General features: G+C 40.0%; 1 protein-coding gene across 3 annotated transcripts in view; it reads left to right on the plus strand.

Annotated features, from left to right (window-relative positions):
- CHUK (component of inhibitor of nuclear factor kappa B kinase complex) overlaps nucleotides 1-21,591 on the plus strand; it is a 52,684-nt gene extending 31,093 nt beyond the window's left edge. For 2 of the 3 annotated variants that reach the window (XM_056797727.1, XM_001378066.5), the window contains exons 10-21: nucleotides 1,914-2,108; nucleotides 2,644-2,746; nucleotides 7,228-7,351; nucleotides 7,900-8,051; nucleotides 8,902-8,963; nucleotides 10,596-10,705; nucleotides 12,535-12,584; nucleotides 15,399-15,495; nucleotides 15,690-15,837; nucleotides 16,368-16,504; nucleotides 19,789-19,888; nucleotides 20,537-21,591. In XM_056797727.1, the coding sequence (XP_056653705.1) occupies nucleotides 1,914-2,108; nucleotides 2,644-2,746; nucleotides 7,228-7,351; nucleotides 7,900-8,051; nucleotides 8,902-8,963; nucleotides 10,596-10,705; nucleotides 12,535-12,584; nucleotides 15,399-15,495; nucleotides 15,690-15,837; nucleotides 16,368-16,504; nucleotides 19,789-19,888; nucleotides 20,537-20,563 (1,305 nt within the window). In that variant the 3' untranslated portion in view covers nucleotides 20,564-21,591. The remainder of the gene's footprint in view (nucleotides 1-1,913; nucleotides 2,109-2,643; nucleotides 2,747-7,227; nucleotides 7,352-7,899; nucleotides 8,052-8,901; nucleotides 8,964-10,595; nucleotides 10,706-12,534; nucleotides 12,585-15,398; nucleotides 15,496-15,689; nucleotides 15,838-16,367; nucleotides 16,505-19,788; nucleotides 19,889-20,536) is intronic. The other variant, XM_007478083.3, reaches the window with a different exon arrangement.
- The last annotated feature ends 355 nt before the right edge of the window (nucleotides 21,592-21,946 follow it).

Here is a 21,946-nt window from a genome sequence, read left to right on the forward strand (position 1 = left end):
ATATTAATTTGACCCCCCAAAAACACTGCTGATGTCATAGGCCAGATCACCACTATTCGATACCTGTGTATAGTACTGGAGGCGGTGCTGGGCCTGTGACACTGTATACTGCTGTCTGGGATAGCGGAGGCTGCAGCACTGGCTGGGATGGGCCTGTCACACCTTGCACAGGCCCATCACTGCCACCACTATACCGGGCAGCAGTATACGCAGTGCAGAATCCCCCTCCCCCAGATTGCTGCTCACCATGCTGATGTCTTCCATTGTGCTGCCACATAATCCTTTGTGTGGCGCCTCATTCTCCTTCAGTTACTCTTAGAACAAGGCATCACGCAAAGGATTATGTCACCAGAAGTAGTACTGTACGAGAGTGCCACCACGCTTTGCGGCTCTGCCACATACAGTACTCCAGGAACACAGGATGTGGATGCATCCTGTGTTCCTCTCACTGGCCACCAATGAAAGAGGTGCCCCTTCCAGAAGTGTGGTGGGGGCCGGATAAATGGCCTCAGGGGGCCGCATGTGGCCTTCGGGCCACGGTTTGGGGACCCCTGCAGTAAGCAGTTTGATATTGGTGATACATGTGCTGTCATGCAAAACACACTTCCATATTTGTCATGTTTTAGATGAAGACATCACAAAAAACCCAAAACCATGAGGTAAATAAAGTGAAAAATGGTCAACTTCAATTTTCATTCAGACTCTTATCAGTTCTTTCTCTGGCAGTGAAATCCTTTGCTAGTTTGACTGGTGTGGCACTGAATAAATAAGTTAATTTGGGTAGCATTGTCATTTTAATTACATAGATTCTTGCCTACTTGAGTTTGAAAATCTTAACAGTTGAGTTCAGTAGGCTGTGTATGAAGTAACATTGATGATAAAGTAGAAATCTAATTATTTAAAAGACCATTTGTATAAAGTGTATTTTGTAGTTGTATTTATAGTTCCTGTGTTTATCTTGGAAAGTAGACTCCCAAAGTACTTTATACATTCTGTACTTATTTTTTTTTTTAAACCCTTACCTTCTGTCTTGGAGTCAATACTGTGTATTGGCTCCAAGGCAGAAGAGTGGTAAGGGTAGGCAATGGGGGTCAAGTGACTTGCCCAGGGTCACACAGCTAGGAAGTGTCTGAGGCCAGATTTGAACCTAGGACCTCCCATCTCTAGGGCTAGCTCTCAATTCACTGAGCTACCCAGCTGCCCCCCATTCTGTACTTATTTTAAGTGGAATTTATCTTTTTATTTCTTCCTGCTGGGTTTTGTTGGTAACATTAGCATTTTTGTATGATTTATATGTGTTTATTTTGTATTCTCCAATTTTTCTGAAGTTGTTGTTTCAGTCAATTTTTTAATTGATTCTCTTGGATACTAAGACCTTGGTATCAAACCTAAATCAAAATGTCAGCTACTAAGCCATACATACATGAGGATTTCTGTGGGCCTCATATTAGTTTTAAAATGTAATGTCACCTGAGCTTAAGTGCCCCTCCCATCTCCCACCCACTTCTTATAAGCTAATAATTGTCTAAGATTAGATTTGACCTTGGGTGTTCCCGACTTTTTTTTTATGTTTTTTTTTCAGAAAGCTTTTGTAGTTTTGGAATTAATGGTTCTTTAAACGTTTGTTGGAATTGCCCATCAATCCAGGTGGACCTCGGGCTTTTTAAAATTTGTTTTTGTTTTTGTTTTGAGAGCTTATTTATGGCTTGTTCAGTTTCTAGTCCTCCGTATCTTGTTCTGTTCATCTAAGCATTTTGTATTTTTGTAAATAGATATTCCTTTCATTAAGATTGGCAATATTATTGGCATATAATTGGGCAAAATAGTTTTATCTTATATGTTCTATGTCTCATAGCATCTTGCACACAGTAGACAACTGATAAACAATAATTATTATCTTCTCATTTATACAGATAGCACATATATTAAATATGACTTCTGCAAAGATAATTTCCTTCCTGTTGTTTCCTGAGGAGAGTCTTCATTCACTACAATCTCGGATTGAGCATGAAACTGGAATAAATACAGCCTCTCAAGAACTGCTTTTAGAAATGGGAATTTCCCTGGACCCCCGGAAACCTGCTTCTCAGTGTGTTCTAGATGGAGTAGTAAGAGACTTCTGATATCCCTAGAAAGTGTGTGAGCCTGATTGTGTCCAGGATTTGCATTACTTGCTCTAATTCCTCTTAGCTTTGTCCTTTTAGTTCTCTGAGTTGCTCAATAACATGAGCTATAATGATGAGTGTTTCTTATTTGTCTGTTTCCTTCCTTATTTAGATCCTCATTTTCCCTTCTCCTCAACTTTGTTTTCTTCCTTTCTCCTCCTTGTTCCATAAAACTTTGAAGCAAGTAGACACATGTTTTTAGATAACGTTGATGGTAAAGTCCAAGTTGAATTCAGATTTTTATATTACCTTTCTCCATGATTTTTAATTCCTGCAATGGCATATGTTTATAATTATATTTTTCAAATTATTCCATCATATATTTTGTGCCATATCTGTGTGGAAGATGTGAATATGCTAAGCAGTTGAAGCTAAAACTTTGCATTTATCTAGACATTAGTGCATTCTGGGTATTCCTGAGAGAATCTGGGATGTCTGGTGTCTTTGAATAGGCACTAATGGTTTGTTTCTCTTCCAGCGAGGCTGTGATAGCTACATGGTATATTTGTTTGATAAAAGCAAGATCGTCTATGAGGGGCCATTTGCTTCCAGAAGTTTATCTGAATGTGTAAATTATATTGGTAAGTAATGTGTCATTTGTCACTGACCTAAGACCTAAAACAGTTTTTGGGAGGAATGGCCCTTTGGTGTTAACTGGTCTGAACCCCTGTAAGGAGAGGGTTTATATCTCTAATGAACTGGAAGGTGATGACTTGTATGTAGAGTTGAGTTCTGATTTTCTTTTCTCTTTTCTTTTCTTTCTTCTTCCTCTTCCTTTTTTTTTTAAAGATAATAGGATACTGTATTTTATTTGTATTTCCTTGGTTTTCCTAGGCAGCTAGGTGTTGCAGCATAAAGGACATTAGATTTGGAGTTAGGAAGTTATAAGTTCAAATCCAGCCCCAGAAACTTACTAGCTGTGTTACCTAGGACAAATTACTTAGCCTCTTTGTTAATCAGTCAGTCAACACTTATTAAGCATCTGTTATGTGCCAGGCCATGGTGCTAAGTGCTAGGGATACATAAGAAAAAAGAAATTCATTCCCTGTCCTCAGGGAGCTTATAGCTTAATGGTGGAAGATAATGTGCAGAAGTAAGTTGAAAAGGGTGATGGGGTGGGAAAGGGATTGTGAGGGAAAAGGTATCTTCATGTGGACATAATCATGTGGACTTGATTGGCTCTAGCACTAAAGAGTACAACTGTTGAGAAATGAACAGATGGCTGACCCAGGAGTCCTCTTTAAATGGAGACTTTGGGAGGAGTGCTTTGCTCTGCCCTCTAAGGCAGAGGGGACTAATATGGTGTGAGTACCAAGGCTGGTAGAGTCTTACAGGATGATGAGTTTCCTGGAACAATATGGTGTCCAGTCCAAAAGAGTGTAACTGATGGTATGTCTCAGTTTTTTCTTCTGTAAAATGGGGATAATAATAGCACCAACCTCCCAGGTTTGTTTGAGCATAAAATGTGATAACATTTGCAAACCTTAAAATGCTAGATGTTATTGCTATTGCTGTTGTAAGGGTTAGAGAATTTAGCTAAATGATAGGAAATAATAGGAATAAATCACCATGCATGTCATGTCATTAAGAAGCCTCTGGATTTGACTAAAAGTAAGCCTGGAAATGAAAGAATGAATCTTAGGCTCTGAGATGCAGAGAACCTTGGTCAATAAACCCAAGTCGGGAATAATTCTAAAGATACTGCTCTCTTGTTTAAATGAGGGGACTAGCTAACTTAAGCTTCTAGGAACTGGGTTGGGCCAGGCTAGGCCTTTCAAAAATTTATATTTCATTCAGTCTGGAACTGATTTCTTTTATACTTTGATGCTTCAGTGGAACTGTGCAGTGTCATCAGTGTGGATATTCTTCCACTCCTGCAGGTAATTACTTTTCCATGATTTCTTAACTTGTTTGAGTCTTATCCACATGCCATCATGAATTTTCCTTTGGTACCAGTGTCTCACTCAAGCTCTTTGTCTGTTATTTCTTGCTCTTGCCCTCAGCCTGGGCCCTTTTCTTTTTTTGACATACATTTCCTAGCTGATGTGCTTTATAGTACTATTTGTGTTCACATGATCATTGGTGTATGCTGCAACTTGCTTATACTCCCGTGCATCTCTCCATTGCCCTTAGATTTTGATTCTTCTTAGGGTGTGCTGTTCTGTGCTTCAGAGCTATCATTGGAACAATATTAATGTAAAAAAGATGGATTTTATGCCTGGGAGCTCCACAATTGTGCAAATACAGTCAGCCTCCTCCCTTCCCATTCACTTCTGGGTTCAGCGCTGTCTAGCTTTAGGACCTGTCTAAGAGGAGTAGACTGATGGGCCGACCAGTGGGTTACCCATCCAATGAATATCTTTCTCTACCCATGAGGTTTCCTGTGTGGATTATTAGGTTGGATTCTGTGTGGTGCCATGTGCAAAAATAGCCTTGTGGTATTCTGTGACTTGAGTTTCCTCAGGGCATTGCTAGAGAGCACTTCTTTTATGCTTGATTTGGTTTTTAATAGCCAGCTGATTGTTGAACAGTTATCTGTCATCCCTCAGGGAGTCCTGTTTGATTATTATAGTGGGTGCTTAATTAATACTTGTTGATGCCTGGAGTTCTTATTAAGAAGACTCTGGGAATTTTAGTTGATACAACCTCAGTATGAATAAACTGTGATGATATTGCCCCCAAAACTAATGTGGTGTTAGTCTTTATTTGTTTACATCACTTCTGTATCTCAGGTGATCAGCAAGCAACCAAGGATGAAATTATATTCTTACCTTCTGACCTAAAAGGGTGAACTTGCTAACAGGTGCCTCCCCTTCCTGGAGTGGGACCCCTCATGATATCTAAGAGGAAAATATCAAGACAAGCAAACACATTATCCTTTTCCAGCATCAGTGCTGTGATCTACACCATGGCCCCTACCTCTGCAAAGAAAGGATTGAGATGCGTTCTTTTATCTTTTAACCTTAGCTTTCAACAGAAAGAGGATGATGGCCAGGATGTGAACTTCTATGACATAGGATGCTGGTTTGAGGATACTGTGGGTGTGTAGCTTAGGCATGACTTATGTAGAATGGGACTGCTGTCTTTAAACATTTGCAGGATTGTCATGGAGTTTAAAAAGATGTGTGTTTAGTCTGTGTGACAACATGAATCATGTAACTTTGGAAAACTCACATGTAAATTGTTGTTGGAATTGAATAAAGATAATAAAGAAAAAGATGAGTGGGTAGAAGGTAAAGTGAGGCCATTTCAGCTCAGGACAAGGTAGCATTTTAAAGCTATTCAAAATGGAGTAGACCAGGCAGGGTGATGACACTTATGCACATTTAGGATTTGAAGGCATTTAATAGACTATCTCATTTGATCCTCACAGCAACAAGTTGGGGTTGCTTTATTATCCCCATTTTACAGATGAGGAAATGGAGGCTGAGACAGGTTAAATGACTTGCTTATATACATACATCTAGAAAGTATCTGAGACAGGACTTGAACCCAAGTTTATCACCACTATTCCAGACTGCCTCTCCAAGTTTCTTGTAACTGAAACAGGCTAGGTGAATGTCACGGAGGGATTCCGTCATGGAGTGGGAGGTTGAACTGGATTCTGTAAGGTTCTTTCTGCTGCTAAGAGTCTTTGATTCCTCGAGGAATCACTTTGGGAAAATTCGTAAAGATCATTGTTCATCACTCAGAGGTGTTTTTAAATCAGGAAATAGATGATAGGGAAAATATGAAAGGCATATGGGGTGGTGGTGGGATGGTGGGGGGGAGGTGGTTAGCTCCATTTAGTATCTGAGTGACAGCCAGAATTGTTCTAGACTTTCTGACTTGCTGTATGACCATAGGTAAAACACCTGACCAAATGTTACATGATAAAACATTTAGATAAGAGGGAAAATAATCTCTGCTTTACCTGCCTGATGGAATTGCCAAGAGAAAGACTCTGAGAACACTTAAAAGTACAAATCTATAAAATTGTGAGAACTTATTAAAGGAGGCTGCCTAGGAGAATTTAGTCCAAATAGTTCATAAGAGGCCAAAAGTTTCCCTGGAAACTAATCCTTCATAGGTGAAACTGGCTCAGGGTTTAACCTATGCATTCTGGGCCCCTGGAGCCATGATTTTTGGAAAGCTTGGAATTCTTTTAAGGACTTAGAGGCAAAGATTTCTTTAAAAATACTGTTACATGAAATATGCTATCTTATTCCAGATGGAGAGGTGATGGTGCAGGTGCAGACTAAAGCATATTTTTGAGAGGTGGGAGGGGCATAGTTATTGCAGGAATTGTCTTGCTTGACCATACATATTTATAATGGTTTTTGTTTTTTGCTTTTTCAAAAGGGTGGAAGGAAACAGAACTGAAAACTGAATTTTTAAAATGTGAAATAAAATGCTATCAGTTTTGGTTCTTCTCAGACATTCATTTGGCTCTCAACCTTTTGGATTGGATAATTTGACTGCCAGATTAAAGGATGAATTTTCCTAATTTTAGACCTTTTTCTACACAGGCAGACATAAGCTCTGTAAGACTCAAATGTTTGCCCTTTCTTTTAGAATGAATACAGCATGTAATGGGTAGGGTACCCCACCCTTACTCCTCACTCCCATCCCCTCAGGAGGCATCTTTATTTGGGTTTCTTCCATAGGACTTTGCATATCATGGTAGGTAATGCTTGATTAATCCCGGAACAGACCAAGCTTGAGAGTCAAAACTGGAAAATTGGAAAGATTCGCTCTTTCTTAACAATGTTTTATTTGAGAGCACTTGGTTTTTGGATTATTTTAGGATCAAACATCCTTCTCTTTCCTGTCCTGCCATATTTCAATGCCCCTCATAGCAGTGGCCTTGCCTGACAGTATTTGCAGTATTCTGTCCCTATGGTCTCTGAGCCTTGGTGTTGAGGGGGGAGGAAGAGGAGTTTCATGGTCTCTTTCCTGAAATCAAGATTTGATTCTTACAGTTTTGATTTAGTGGCCTTTTCACTGACAGTATTGTTGTCATTGGTTTGCTTACTTTCCTCTACATTAGTTTATACCAAGTCTTTTTTTCCAATCCACACAGTAAAAGACAGCAAAATCCAATTGCCAGTCATGCAGCTACGTAGAGTGTGGGCTGAAGCTGTGCATTATGTTTCTGGGCTCAAGGAAGACTACAGTAGACTCTTCCAGGGACAGAGAGCAGCAATGTGAGTAGGCCTCACGAGGCACCCCAGGCGTGGGGGATACTTCAGGTGTAAGTAACCAGTGCCATCTGGTAGTGAGATACCAGATGCCAACAATAGCTCTGGGCTGTGTTGCTGGCCCCCAGAACCAGGGGCAGTTGGACCCAAGTTGTAAGGCCTTCAGAGTGGCAGCATGGTGCTAGAGTGGAAAACAAATTTTAGTTGTAACACAGTAATTGTAACACCCTTAACAAGTCACATAACTTCCCTGATATTTTAGCACAAACACCCAGAATTCCCAGCTTTAAGTTGGAGATGTAGAAATACAAGTTAGTTATTATTGCCCTCTGAAACCTACCAGGTAAAACATTTTGAGTAGGTGATTGGTGGTAGTGTTAGAAGGTCTTTATTTTGAGAGATAACACTGAATGGAAAATTGCATCCTGACCAAGTTTGCCTCTAACCCCGAATATTGAAGTATGGGGGTAGGGTTGTTGGCTTTTTGTTTGTTTGTTTATATTGGCCTTTGGTTCCTCCTACTAAAATGAGACAATATCTCTGCCCTGTTTTAGGTTGAGTCTTCTTCGCTATAATGCTAACTTAACAAAAATGAAGAACACCATGATCTCAGCATCTCAGCAACTGAAAGCAAAATTGCAGTTTTTTCATCAGAGCATTCAGCTTGATCTGGATAGATATAGTGACCAGATGACTTATGGGATATGTGAGTTATTCCATGTATTCTAAGTAGAGTGAGAATGGGAAGCACTTTGAAATTGGAATGTCCTGTTTAACTGGAGTTATTGTTATTGCTATTGTTTATTATTGAGAGAATATAACAAAAGGGGGACACATCCTGGACTATATGCATACATATTTAGTTGTTTCCCTTATTAAATTCTGTTTCTGTCCACTGGGAGATTTATTTATTTATTTGCTTTGAACTTCAGGAGTTTTTTACTGTTTGGGATCTTTTCATTCTTGCCTACTAATTGCCATTTGATGCTTTCCATTAGGAACTCAAATTCTTTGATCTGTATGATTTTTGCTGAGTGTGCCAGTGATCTAAAAATCTATGTACTTCAAACTCCACTCTTAGTAGACACAAAGTTTTATCTCCAGGTGTTTACAGTGGTTCTGCTCTTCTGTAACACCAACACCTTTTGGGTTATGTTTCTAACCTCACAGCTGGCAGTGGATATTATGGCTTTGCTATTTGTGGCCTTCCAGAGCCAGCATCTTTTATAGTGGATTGCTCTGGATTTATTAATCTTCAGATCTCGTGTAAAACTTCAGAGTTGATAAAAGTTTGAATAAGCTGGACAAGGTCACCAACATTCCTGCCAAAATTCCTTCTTTGTAAATAACACGTGGCACTGGCTTTATACCAATGAGTATGTACTCTGTGTAATATATCCTCTTCAGGCTGAGTCTACCCAGTTAGGAGATAGGGTTATTCTAGATAAGTATAAAATGGAATTACCTAACATATTGAAGTGTTTGTGGTCACGATAAAAGCCCTGGCTAGTTTTTGTTCATGGCTATTTCTAAGATAACCCTGACTTTTGTTTTAGCCTCAGAAAAAATGCTGAAAGCCTGGAAAGAAATGGAAGAAAAGGCCATCCAATGTGCACAGGTAAGCTCTTCTTTGAGACTGATTTCTGCTCTCTTCCCTAGGAATCCTATAAACTGTTACAGACAAAAGAGTGGTTGCCATAAATTGTGACCGAGAAAATATGGTTTCAAGACTTTGAATTTCCAAAACTGTAAAGATAATTTTTTTAGTGTCTTGATTTTATATTAAAAAAATAAAGTGGTCGCCATGGGAAAATTCCCAAAATATAAAATACCCAAGTCAGCTGGGTTTATGGAGATTTTAATTAATATAAATAAAGGAATTAAGAAAAAGGTAGAGAGAGAGTAAGAGGAAATAATGAGGAAGGGGTCTAGGCCATTGGCCTACGCCTGAGCTTTAAGAGAGATCAGTCAGTCTTTAATCCACTTGCCACAAGATTTGTCCCAAGCAAGATTCTAGTGTTCAGAGAGACCCTCCAGTTTAGCTCAGGAAGCTGAATTCCACTTCAGCTTCCAAGGCTGAATCTCCGTTCAGAGGCCTTCTGGCCTCCTTTTAAAGAGAATTTTCTCCTATGTCACCTCCCCTAAGTTTTCACATCTACCAATCACAGTAGACGTTTTCACAGGACTGACCATTCTTAATTCACACCTTGTTATCACCTTCCCTGGGTAGACTAAAACCTCACACCTCTTGCTAAGCTTGCTTGAACTTTTAGTGATTATTTTGACCTTCATAGGTACTTAGCACCTTTTTGTATTAGATCTAAAAATAGACCCAGCTTAAGGGTTTTAGCTTTACTTTAAGTATAGGTTAAGTACTTTTCATTGTTCAGTAAGGAGTTTTACAACTTTATCTTCCCCTAAAGTATGCTTAAGTATGGGTGGAGTAATGTTAGAATTCCCACCTACATTCCTGACTTAAGTACCTTCATTGAAAAATAAGGGGATAGCAGCCTTAACTAAAAATGTTCTAAGGGAGAGTGAGAATTTTTAAGATTCACATTATTTTTGAGTAAAAGAGTATTGACTTAATGTATCCACACCCGTGGTTGCCCAGAAGTCTTTTCTAATGTTCTGGGCTGCCTTTAAATGGGTGCTTTGGTCATGTAGGCCTAGGCCACTGCTTTAGATGACAACAGCGCCTGCCCATTATTGCACCTATCCTTTCCCTAGAACCCTGTTTGTTGTTCTTCCTGTCATTCCCCTGTCTTGCTTTAATCCTGACTGAATTGAGGGCAGGTGTGATGGAATGCAAGGAATCCATGGTGGATTCCTTGAGTACATGATCAGTTCATGCCACCTGTTCAGGCAAATGAGGGCAAGAGGCAGGAATGACTCATAAAGCTGAAAGGAGAGATGCCTTGATGGTTTCTGCAGATCCTTCTCTTTTTCAGGTTTGATATTGCTCCCTTTTTTGATCTTGTCAGAGAAGAATGTTGGTGCTGTAATAGATTATTTTCGTGATGGACAAGTAGAAGGCAAAGAAGTAATTAGGAAAGCAACTTTTTATGTGAAAGATTAGATTGGGTGTCAGGAAAAAGGCCTTTTTATATTATAAACAAACATTTCTCATTTCCCAACATTAAAGCAGCAAGACCTCTGTTTCTCTTTAGTCCTCTCTTCTTAATTCTACTGTGCTATGTGGGTACAACTGAGATGTCTGTAAGTGATACCCCTATTTTGTCTGAATTAGGCTGGTGATATCGGCTACTTGGATGAGCAAATCATGTCCCTACATACGGAAATTGTGGAGCTACAGAGGAGTCCCTCTGCAAGGCGTCAGGAAGATGTCATGGAGTCTCTGTAAGGAATCCTGCCCTCCTGGGTCTTTAGGGGATAGGGCAGGTGATTGATAAAGACAAAATTATCAAGCACTTAGGTTGTTTTCTGTCTACTTGGCTTTCCCGTGAGAAGTGGCAATATTGTTGAGAAGTCATTTCTACTAGACATGTTGATTTTTAGATATTCTCAAAAATCTCTTTCTGTAGCCTGAGGTATATTTTCTCCTGCTTAAGTGGAGAATGTTGGACTTTTTCACAGTCAGAATATTTGTCCAATACTTCTTGGCTGTGTGACTTCTTTGTGCCTCAGTTTTCTTAGCTCTAAAATGGAGATCATAATATTTTGAGAGGGTCGTTGTAAGGTTGTCATATTCAGAAAACTGAAAGTGCTATAGAAATGTGAATTTCTGGGGGCAACTGGGTGGCTCAGTGGATTGAGAGTCAGGCCTAGAGACGGGAGGTTCTAGGTTCAAATGTGGCCTCAGACACTTCTCAGCTGTGTGACCCTGGGCAAGTCACTTGACCTCCATTGCCTACCCCTTACCACTCTTCTACCTTGGAACCAATACACAGTATTGGCTCCAAGATGGAAGGTAAGGGTTTAAAAAAAAAGTGAATTTCTTCTTTAATCAGAGGTTGTTCTGTTTTCTGACCTAAATGAAATTTTCTAAGTGTCTTTGAATTTTCCTGTTCCCTCCACATCTGAGGTTCTCTAGAGGAAACTTTAGGTTTGCTCATAATATGTCTTCTGGGAAGGATGCTAGCTTTTGTCCTTATGAAGGACATGAGTTTCTTCCACTGTTCATTCAAAGGAGTTATAATTTGGCATTTGGGAGTAATATACAGTAGAATATTAAGCATACCAAACTTTGGCTCTTTTTGCTCCATATTTTCTGAAGTTAACACTGAGAAATGCCCTGTAATTGGCTAGTGGAATGTAAAGATTAAAATTAATATCTAGTACTCTGAGAATTATATTTAATAATATTTATTAAATATTTATCTTGAAGTATAAAGAAGTAAGGCTAGCAAAAACGAAGAGCTGCTCCTCCCTCCTCCACATGGATCCAGCCAGAGAGAGAGCTAGCACATTTGTGCGTACATGCATACACACACACACACACACACACACACACACACACACACACACACACACACACACACACGCAGCCAAAACCAAAACTAAAACTTCAATCTAATGATGCACATACACAAAAGAAAAAAGGGAATTGTAGGAAATGTAGTCTCTAGGGTTCAAGATTCTAATTAATACATATCCCTTGTGATCCTTTGGGAGACCAGTCTCCCCAGTGTATCATGAAAACAATTTATAATTTGAACTAGAGGTATTTACAAATATTACAGTTTTTTAAAAGGAAATTACAATAATTTGAAGATGAGAGGAAAATAAAAAAGAAAAGGAACAAAACCAGTAATAGGTGCATTGACAAAAATCAATTAGGGGGCAGTCCCCTTTGGTGTAAGAGTATACATTCAAAACAAAAGCATTTCAACCCCCCAGATTTGCCATATCTCAAAGTTCACTCTGGATTTTCTGGTGCAGCATATGATCTCTGCAGGCATCTGCATAGTACCTTCTCCAAAAAGTTCACCTTCTGGGTTCTGGGAGGTAGTCTCTTGTTCTAAATTAGACTCAAATTCAAATAAAACTCACAACAATAACATGGTCCCCCCTGAGGAAAATAATATTACAGGAGTTTTTGTGCCTTCTTAAAAATATGGAAAGTGATTAAAACCAACAAACATTGCTTCCAGTTGTAGATTATTGGAAGTGTTTAATGACACTTAATCACAGCATGGTTGTAAAATAACTTGATTTTTATTTTGTAGGGAACAGAAAGCCATTGATCTCTATAAGCAGTTGAAACCCAGGTCTCCAGGTAAGACCCTGTCACAACACAGGAAAGAACTTCCCAAAGCCATTGGTTATTGTCACCTACTGTCTCTGGAGGGATGAATTGAAATCTGAGGCTACTGTACATGACTTTTCAGTAATGCCTGGGGTTTAAATAAAGTTTATAGAAAAGAGAAATTGTCTCAGACTTCCCTTTTTATGGAACCCCAAGAGAGTTAGGAAAGGAAGACAAACAGAAAACATAAAGTGATGGGGTTTAGAAGAAAGATAGGAACAAAATGAGAAAAAAAGCACTAACATTTTTCAATTGTTAAGGGAAGTTGGCAGAAATCTAATGTTTTTAGAAAGTGAAGGTCTGCATTTCAAAGTAGGACAGGACAGTCTGTATTAAAAACTACTTATTTGTGTAACTGCATCTGCCATTGGTAAGTTGTTTGTCCAGACAGACGACATTGACTACAAATAAGATAGACAGCAATATGGCAGGTTATGATGGCAAAGAGCAAATTATTGTACATAAACTTTAAATTGGTTTTTGTTGTAGGAAAGTTTTGTAATGATTAATGTGAGGTTAAAAATCACATTCTCATTAGTTGAAACAACTAAAGGCCAATCCTTCATCGGTAGATAAAGGGAAAATCAGTAAATGGAAACCAAAAAGGACAAAGAAGGAGATGTTGTATCTCCCCACTCCCCTGCTTCTTTCCTCTGAGCCCCTGAAAGTTGATGGATTATGTTCCTTTTGTAACAAGAGGACTTAGAAGAGGTTTGGGAGTGATGACATGCTAGCCTGATGTCACTGTCTAATTTTGATGATTCTTCAGCTGCCCCTGTCCTCAGAGTTTGAGACCTTCATGGTGTGTGACCTTGGGGCCATGACTCTTAATTTCTTCTTCATACTCCTTCTCAGTAAGAAGTCAGAAGCAGCATGATATCCTCAGGCCACTTGTTTTAAATTCAGCAGACTGTTTACTATGGTGAGGAATCATGGGATACAGATGAACCATGCAGATTGCTAAATTCTGGGTGCCCACCTTTGTCCAGTTTTGTCCAGCTTACTTAAAGAAAACACTGTGCAATGACCTTCATCCCACACAAATCCTTCTGAGCCTTTCTTTCCTCATTGCTTCTACTCAGGACAAATCAGTTCACACTGCAAGGTGCCCACCCAGGCTGGGCCAGTTGGTCTGGAGAAGCTCCTCTTTCTGGTTTGATTAGTTCCCTCTGCCCCACACAACTTAGTTCTGTATGATTCTCTTTCTTGTTTTCTTGCTGCCACTTCTTCAGGAACAAGCAGGGCTCATCTGCTTCTCCAGTTTCTTCCACTGTTCATTCACTTTTCTCCTAGTCTCACAGATAGTCCAGATTTTACCCTGTTCCTGGAAATCATTTATGAGCATGTTTATTTATGTGAAATATGGTCTGTGACATTTCCAGAAGCAGTGACTATAACAGGAAGAATTTGGGACATGAAGTAATTGGGCTCTTTGAGGTGCAGTAGTACAAGAGGAGTGGAACAGGACTTGCTGTTTGAAGACAGAACGGGGAGCAGTGGAAACCTTAGGGGAGCTCTGGGGTCTCTGATCGTTTGCCAGATTGAGGGGGATTCTGCCACTTACAAAAATCCCAGCATGTCCAGATATGACATTCTGATCAGTTGAGGTGAAATTGTGACTGTTAGAGCTTTTGGAGCAGTGATAGATCTGAGGAATTGCTGTTCTGCCTTTCCTGAGCTCTTGAACCAGCAGTCTCCTCCTTTTCAGTTGTTTTTCATGCACTCTGCCTTACTCAGTAAACACTGAGTAAATGCCTATTATGTGCTAGGCATTGGGGACACCAAGAGAGTAATGACAAACTTCTGTGCTGTCATCTCCACCGATGTTTCCTGTGTTTTTACCTGCATAGAACTTGTATGTCCCACCCCAAGCTTAATGTAAGCATCTTGAAGGCAGGAACTATTAGTATTTTTGGCTTGTATCTCTAGAACTACAATGCTGCCTTACACACAATAAGTATTTAATTAATGCTTACTGAATTTACTTTAATTTCTCTGTCATGTCAGAGTAAGTGAATACAACCTTTCAGGTCTAGATCCAAGAAAAGTTCTGACCTTCTGACTCATGGACCTACGTATCTGTCTGGGCCACCCAGGAGTTGTAGATTTCTAAATCTACATCTAGTCAACCAATCCCTATTGAAGGGGAAGCTAGGTAGCACAGTAGATAGAGCTTTGGGCCTGGAGTCAGGACTCTTCCTGAGTTCATATCTGACCTCAGACACTGACTAGCTGTGTGGCAAGTCACTTAACCCTGTTTGCCTCAGTTTTCTCATCTATAAAATGAGCTGGAGAAGGAAATGGCAAACCACTCTAGTAACTTTGCTAAGAAAACACGAAGTGGCATCACAAAGAATCAGCCACTCACTGGAAAATTATCAACCATAAAATCTCTATTGATGCAGCCTATTATAGTGAAAATAATCTTTGACGTGGGAGTTGAGAAACTTGGGTTTTAGTTCCAAATCTGACACTGAGTTTACATGTGTAGGTCACCTAATCCTCTCATCTTCACTTTTCCAGTAAATGTACTGCTCAATCCTCAGGGCTGATGTGAAGAAAACATCTTGGAAACCTTAAAAGTGCTATATTAATTTGAGTTTACTTTAAAATGGTTACTAACAGAGCCATTTTACTTATATTTTTTATGACCACATCTGAATTTCATTCATTTACCAAACTGGATTTTGAATTTAAATGGCAATGCTTTCAAGGTGTGGGGGAGAGCTCTTCCTCTAGGAAGCTGGTAAAGTGACTGTACCTGCTGTGTCTGATTTCTTACAGATCATTCCTACAGTGACAGTTCTGAAATGGTGAAGATAATTGTGCTGACTGTGCAGAACCAGGACCGTGTACTCAAGGAATTGTTTGGGCACCTTAGGTAGAATGAAATTCCCTTTTATTACCTGTAGTAAACTCAAGGAATCCCAGGTCAGGCCCTTCCAAAGCATGGTACCCATGGTGAGCAGACAGGCTGAGCAATACCCCTGGTAACATGGTGCTGGGTTTATATTTGTTTGTATTCTTCAGGGATTAGTGCTTCCTTCTGATACTGACCATGGCTCTCTTCTCTAGTAAGTTGTTGGGCTGTAAGCAGAAGATCATCGACCTTCTCCCCAAGATTGAAGTGGCCCTCAATAGCATCAAGGAAGCTGACAACATGGTCATGTTGATGCAGGGAAAGAGGCAGAGGGAAATTTGGCACCTGTTAAAGATTGCTTGTGTAAGTTGTACTGTATAGTGTTATATGGCCTTTAGGGTTGCTATTCCCTGCAGAAAGGTGATATTAAGAGGATGATGATCTAGGCCTTTTTTTAGATCTGGGAATGCTGTTCTTTGATCCTTGGCTGACAGCCATTGGGAGTCATCCCCTTTCATCATCTTTCCCCTGCTGTCCTGTTCCTTATCCCCAGGAGAGGGCCACTGAAATTTATGAACTTGAATTGGCCGTATTTGGGGGATTTGGAGAAAGCTCTCAAGTCCCAGCAAGAGATTAATCTGCTCCTTTTGATACTAAGACTTGTTCCATTAGTTGCTCTCTGGGTAGGTCTCCCCCTTCTAGCCAGAAGAATAATCTGAAGAACCTATAGTAGTACCAGGACTTTAGAACCAGTGAGTCAGTGGGCCAAAGACAGCTGAAGAAATGTTGGTGCATGAAGGCCTTTAAACACAAATAGGTTGCCTACATGATAGATTTTAGAAATTACAATGAATATGAGTTGATTATTTGACTTTTTTTTCCCCTCTTTTCAGACTCAGAGTTCAGCTAGATCCCTTGTTGGAACCAGTCTAGAAGGTGCAGCCACTTCTCCACCTTCTGCGGGCCTGCCCTCAGCTTTGACAGCCCCCATGCCTCGTTCTCTGTCATGTGTACTAAGTGCTCAGGACGGGTGGGTTTCCTTTTTCACTGCACATAATTGTTAGAAGGAAAAATGCAAATATGTTTGTTTTTCTCCATCTCAAATCAAGAATTCTACTCACTTTTGGTTTATTGTATCCTCCTTTCTTGCTGAATCCTTCACTTTCTGCCCCAAGCCATGTTTAGAATGCAAGTTCTTCTCTTGCCCCAGTTTGTCACTCCAGAGTCACTTAGGAGTTTCCTCTTTTAGCACAGACCAGATTCAAGTTCTTATAATATTTCTAAAATAAGGACCTGGTGCCATTAATTCAGCTTTGCAAATAAGAACAAAAATGCAGTCCCCAACCCCCTGCCATAGGCTCTCAAGGCACTCTTTCTCTTTTTGCTCTTTGCCGAAAGCAAAATGAACATTGGTTTGTCCTGCTCAAAAGGATCTGAGACTCATACAGCTATTATTGTGCAGCTGCTTAAATTATTTTTCAGGTCCCTTCTGAAAAATTCAGTGACACCAACATTTACTAGCAGTTAATTAGGTAGAAGGGTGTAGCCATATCACATATAGCCAGAGAGCCAGATGTTCTGCATCTTAGTCTCAGGAGAGTCAAATTACAAGAAAGAAAACGGATATTTTTTTTTAAGCCCATCCCTTATGTCTTGGCATCAATACTGTTTATTGGTTTCAAGGCAGAAAAGTGGTAAGAGTGAGGCAGTTGGGGTTAAGTGACTTACCTAGAGTCACATAGTTAAGAAATGTCTGAGACCAGATTTGGAACCAGGACCTCCTGTCTCCAGGCCTGGCTCTCAAATCAGTTGAGTCCACTAGCAACCCCCTGATGCCCTGATGGAATTTTTTTTAAAGAAAGCAATTTCCACAGTCCATTCTGGGGTCAGGAAAGATTTAGCCCCAAATCCCACTGCACAGTAGAATAATTGATCATAACTGTTACAGAAAAATAATCTACCTAAAAAGGTTGGAACAGAAAATCTTTTGGTGCTTAAAGGATAACTAGCCCCTTCTGCCTTCATTAGAGAGGCTGTAAGTTCATGCAGTAATGGGAAATTGGATTAGCTGGCCTCTGGGAGAGTCCGTCCAGCTTAGATTCTATGGTTCTGAGTACTTGCCGCTTGATAATAAATTCTAATAGATGTAAAGTTCCCAAGTGTATTGGAAATTCTTAGTCATTTATTCCTAGACAGAATCTTTTCACTCAGTCCCTAATATACTAGTCATGGTGATAAATTATAGGTCCCTTGACCACCAATCTAACCAGTGTGGGTAAAGACCATCCCAAGAAGGTGCTGATTTTTTTGTTCTTTTGACAACAGTAACTACTAGGCCATGTGTAGGGGTAACAGGCAGAATGAGTGATGGGACTTCTTTCCCCTGATGTCATAATGGAGATTTTGAAATACAGAGGAATGGTCCTAATTTCATTTATTTTTCCCATTAGAATTGTAAGCAGACCACTAAGTAGTTTTTTCTTTCTCCTAAAACACAAGCATCTCTTCATAACATACATCTGTCTACATGCCTGAACTAGCACTTTTCTCCAGAGCCATTGGGTCTATTAGGGAGGGTCACTCACCCTCAGGCCTCACCCCCAGATTCACTGCAGCCCTTTCTGCATGCTTGGGTCGGTGCAGGGATGAGGATCACGGGACAAGAAACAAACTTCCTTAAATGCCTTCTTGAGCGAGCCACTGGTCAAAGAGATTTGTGGCAATGTAGGGTCATTTTTGGGTTTGGTGTACTTTGGAATCTGGTTCTCTGTGCTTGGTAATTTATATGCCACAAGTAATGGGATGTACTACAGCTCCCCAGAATGGTTGCAGAATGAAGTATTTTAAGGCAGTGAAATTTTAGAATAGCCATTTCAAGCAGACTTAGTTAGAATCGACATCATAGGTATAGCCAGAATCCTAATTAATTAACTTGCCATTTGGTTATCCTTCTAAAAGATGAACTGTGACCAGAGCAGAGTCAGGTTGAATTTTTCAGGGAAGGCTTCATGGAGGGTATAAAGTAGCCTTGGGAGTTCTTGTAGTGTGGATGCTATTGTGTTCTCTGTGAGGCCTGATTATTAGGGTTCATGCCAGGTGGAGTACCTGGAGACATAGGTGATTAGTGGAGAATGGGCAGCTTGGTGGACTGGAGAATGAGTTCAAATTCTGCCTCAGATGCTTAATGACTATGTGGACCCTGGATAAGAAACTTGATCTCTCTAAGCCTCCTTTTCCTTATCTGTAAATTGAGAGAGTTGGAGGAGATGACCTCTAAGATCTCTCCAAGCCCTGAAGCTTTCATCTGTGATCTTTGAACTGAAGGGAATCTAAGTAGCAGTGGGAGATGGTGGAAGAACCAGAGTCCACCTGTGGCTCATAGCCTCTATGGGGAAGTATAGTCAGGTAATCTCATTCTTCTGATTTATTGAGAGAAACTAACTAGTTCTTTGCACAGTAAGAATTTTTCCCCCATTGCAGTCGGCCAGGATATTTCCCTTATTTCAGATACTAGTTTAACCATTTTCTCCTTCCAAGTCCAGTAAGGTAGAGAGGGATCACTTTTCTCTTCAGTGTCTCAAGCCAGAGAAGAGGCATGTTCTTCCTTTTTGATCCTTTTGCCAGTGAGCACAGGCAAGAATTTTGTTTATAAACAAAAAAACAAGAATCTTGTTTTATGCAAACTCAACCCATGTGAATTCAGGTCTACATGACTGGCAACCAAAAAATAATAAAGGCAGGAAAATATAAAAAATAAGATTTTAAAAATTACACCATTTTCCCAAACTGTGTAAAGTCTTGTAGCAGTCTGCTCAGTCATGCCCATTCTCACTATGAGAAGCAGTAGAGTTAGTCATTACTTGTTTCACACCAAACATTACCTCTGGCATCCGTCTTTGTCCTCGCTTTGTAACAAATAGGGTCTGCATCAGAGCCCTGATTCTTTTTGTTTCATTAATGCTAGTTAGTCTTTGATAATGGCCTCAAAGTACAAGAGCGTAGCTCTGATAAGTCTAAGAAAAGTCCGCAAGTACCAAAGTATGTCCCTGTGAGAAATGCTTATTGAATAATGGGTTTGCCATTATGCACGATTCTCAACTTACACAAAGGGGCTTGCAATATAGTGACTGTAGAAAATGAGGTCCTACTGCACGTCTTTTTACTGATTTGCCAGCCTCTTTGTAAAGTTATGGAAAAATGAAAGGCACTTGATTGGCACGCATCTGGTCTGCAGTTTGAATCAAAAGACAGTAAAATAGATGAAAACATCATGCCCCTTAGCCCAAGTTTAAATTATTTTGTTTCATTCTACAGAGAAACTTTTACACAGATAGTAGAGGAAAATCTAAATTATCTTGGCTGTTTGAGCACTGTAATTCGTGAGGCAACAGAGGAACAGGGTAAGAATCTGATGGTAAGTCTTCCTGCTTTCTCTTCCTTGCCCTACCTGGGCTAGACCTATGGGGCATTAAAATACCCATCCTATTGGAGAGAGCAGAGGAAGGAGCTTTATGTAGCCAACTCCTCAGCTCCCCTTAGCCTGGCTTAGGAGAATCCTGAGCATTCTTTATATAAACGCTTTTGGTGGAATTGCTTCGATCATGATCTACTTGCATGGGCCTGGTTTTTCTTTGTTCATCTTGACCTTTCAGTGGGTAGATTCTATCTCCGAACACAGCAGTTAACATTCATGTTCAAAAGGAATGCTGCTGACTTGTAAAACAATTGATGCATGTATGCTGAGCTACCCTATTACATTTGTTGTTCATAGATGTTAACAAACTAAGAATATTCAGATATTAAATTAGTGTGAAAAAGTCTGGGATGATAAAACTTGGAAAGCCCAATGGAAAACCTAACTGCCTAAGCTTTGCTATTCTTGAGCCTCCAATTAATTTCCCCACTAAATGCTTTCTGTTTCAGCTGTTTGCATTTCCTCTTTTCATTTGCAAATTGCTGGAGATGATTATCAAATTCTTTTGAAAGCTGCTGTAGTGCAAAGAAAAAGCCATTCCTGACCCCCTCATTTTTTTTCCTTTTCTTTTTTTATGTCTGACTTTAGAGCCTTGATTGGAGTTGGCTGAAGTAGTGATGGCCTCTGACTGTCCCCAAACCCATGAAGATATTGCTCGTTCTCATGTATCGCGCAGATGCGCCAGGATCTGCTCCAAGGTTATGCGTGCAGGGACTGAATTTTCATTCAATTTGTTAATTGAGCTGAAGGTTACTGGCTTTTTATAAAATGTGTACTGTACATTTACCAAGTATAGCCACTTGGGAGCACTGTGAGCCATCCCCTTGATGCTTCAAAGCTCGGTCATTCTATTTTCCCCCTACTTTTAAAACTGCCCCTTCCTTTAAGCATTTTTACTTCAGAGAAGTAAAGGTCAGGAGGAGCCTTATGGAAGCAGAGAACAATACAAGGGAAGTTTTGAGGCAAGAACTTTCCAGTGACATTCTAGAAACTGGTTTTCCTTCTCAAAACAGAATCTTTGGTCTCCTCAGTGCCAGTTGTAGGAATTTGAGTGGAGTCAATGCACTCTGTGGAGGTGAAGCCACAACTGTTTTTTCATGTTGGCCTTTTACTATTTTAATATTTCTCAACTTCAGAATATTTTCCAGGCTAGGAATTGAAGCAATTTGTGTTGGCAAAGAGATAGAGATCTATTGCTCAGATGTCTGCTGGCACCAGAGACACTGCCACAGGAGTGAGAATAAACACGTGCAGAAACCAAACCACACACGCTTCTTTGGAGTGAGTTGGGCATGGGTTTGCTCCCATTCCTCTAACGATACCTTTGGTCCCTGTGAGAGTTGGCAAACTTTCCAAAAAGCACAACTGATGGTGTAAATCTATTGTATACACTGACATGTATATGTGTTTAAAATGTACATTAATAATGGCATATTCTGTAATTTATGTGGAAATCAGAGATCAGCCTTTTTAGGTTCTACAAGTGGAGTTGGCTTAACATCAATGTTTGAATAGGTTTTATTGTATAAATGACACAGTATTTCAAAAATTGGACAGTGTGGTTGTACAAAGAAGACAAATGTTTTTGTATTACATGTGAACTAAATGGTGTTTTGTGTATTAAATGATTTTTAGTCTCAGTAGTCAAGTTCTTGTGTTGGAATAAGAAATTACCCTTTCAATTCTTGCTTGCCAAGGCCAGCAAACTAAATTCTGCTTTTCTGTCTCCCTGAGAAGAGAGTGAACGTCAGCTGTTGGGGAGCCAAAGAAGGGATGCTTCTTGGTGGCCAGTTTGGAACCTCCCAGTGTCTTTGACACCACTTTGGAGGTTGTTGGCACATGCTCTGAGCACTGTAGGGGCTGAAGTGGAGCCACTGAAAGGGAACACTGAGGAAACTAAGACAAATACAGGGGGAGCCGGGGCAGATCCACACAAATCTCAGGCGCATAGTATTGGCACAATACGGTATTCTGTGGCCTCTTTGAGGAGAGATAGGC

Source organism: Monodelphis domestica, chromosome 1 (assembly GCF_027887165.1).
Source record: "Monodelphis domestica isolate mMonDom1 chromosome 1, mMonDom1.pri, whole genome shotgun sequence".
NCBI lineage: Eukaryota > Metazoa > Chordata > Mammalia > Didelphimorphia > Didelphidae > Monodelphis > Monodelphis domestica.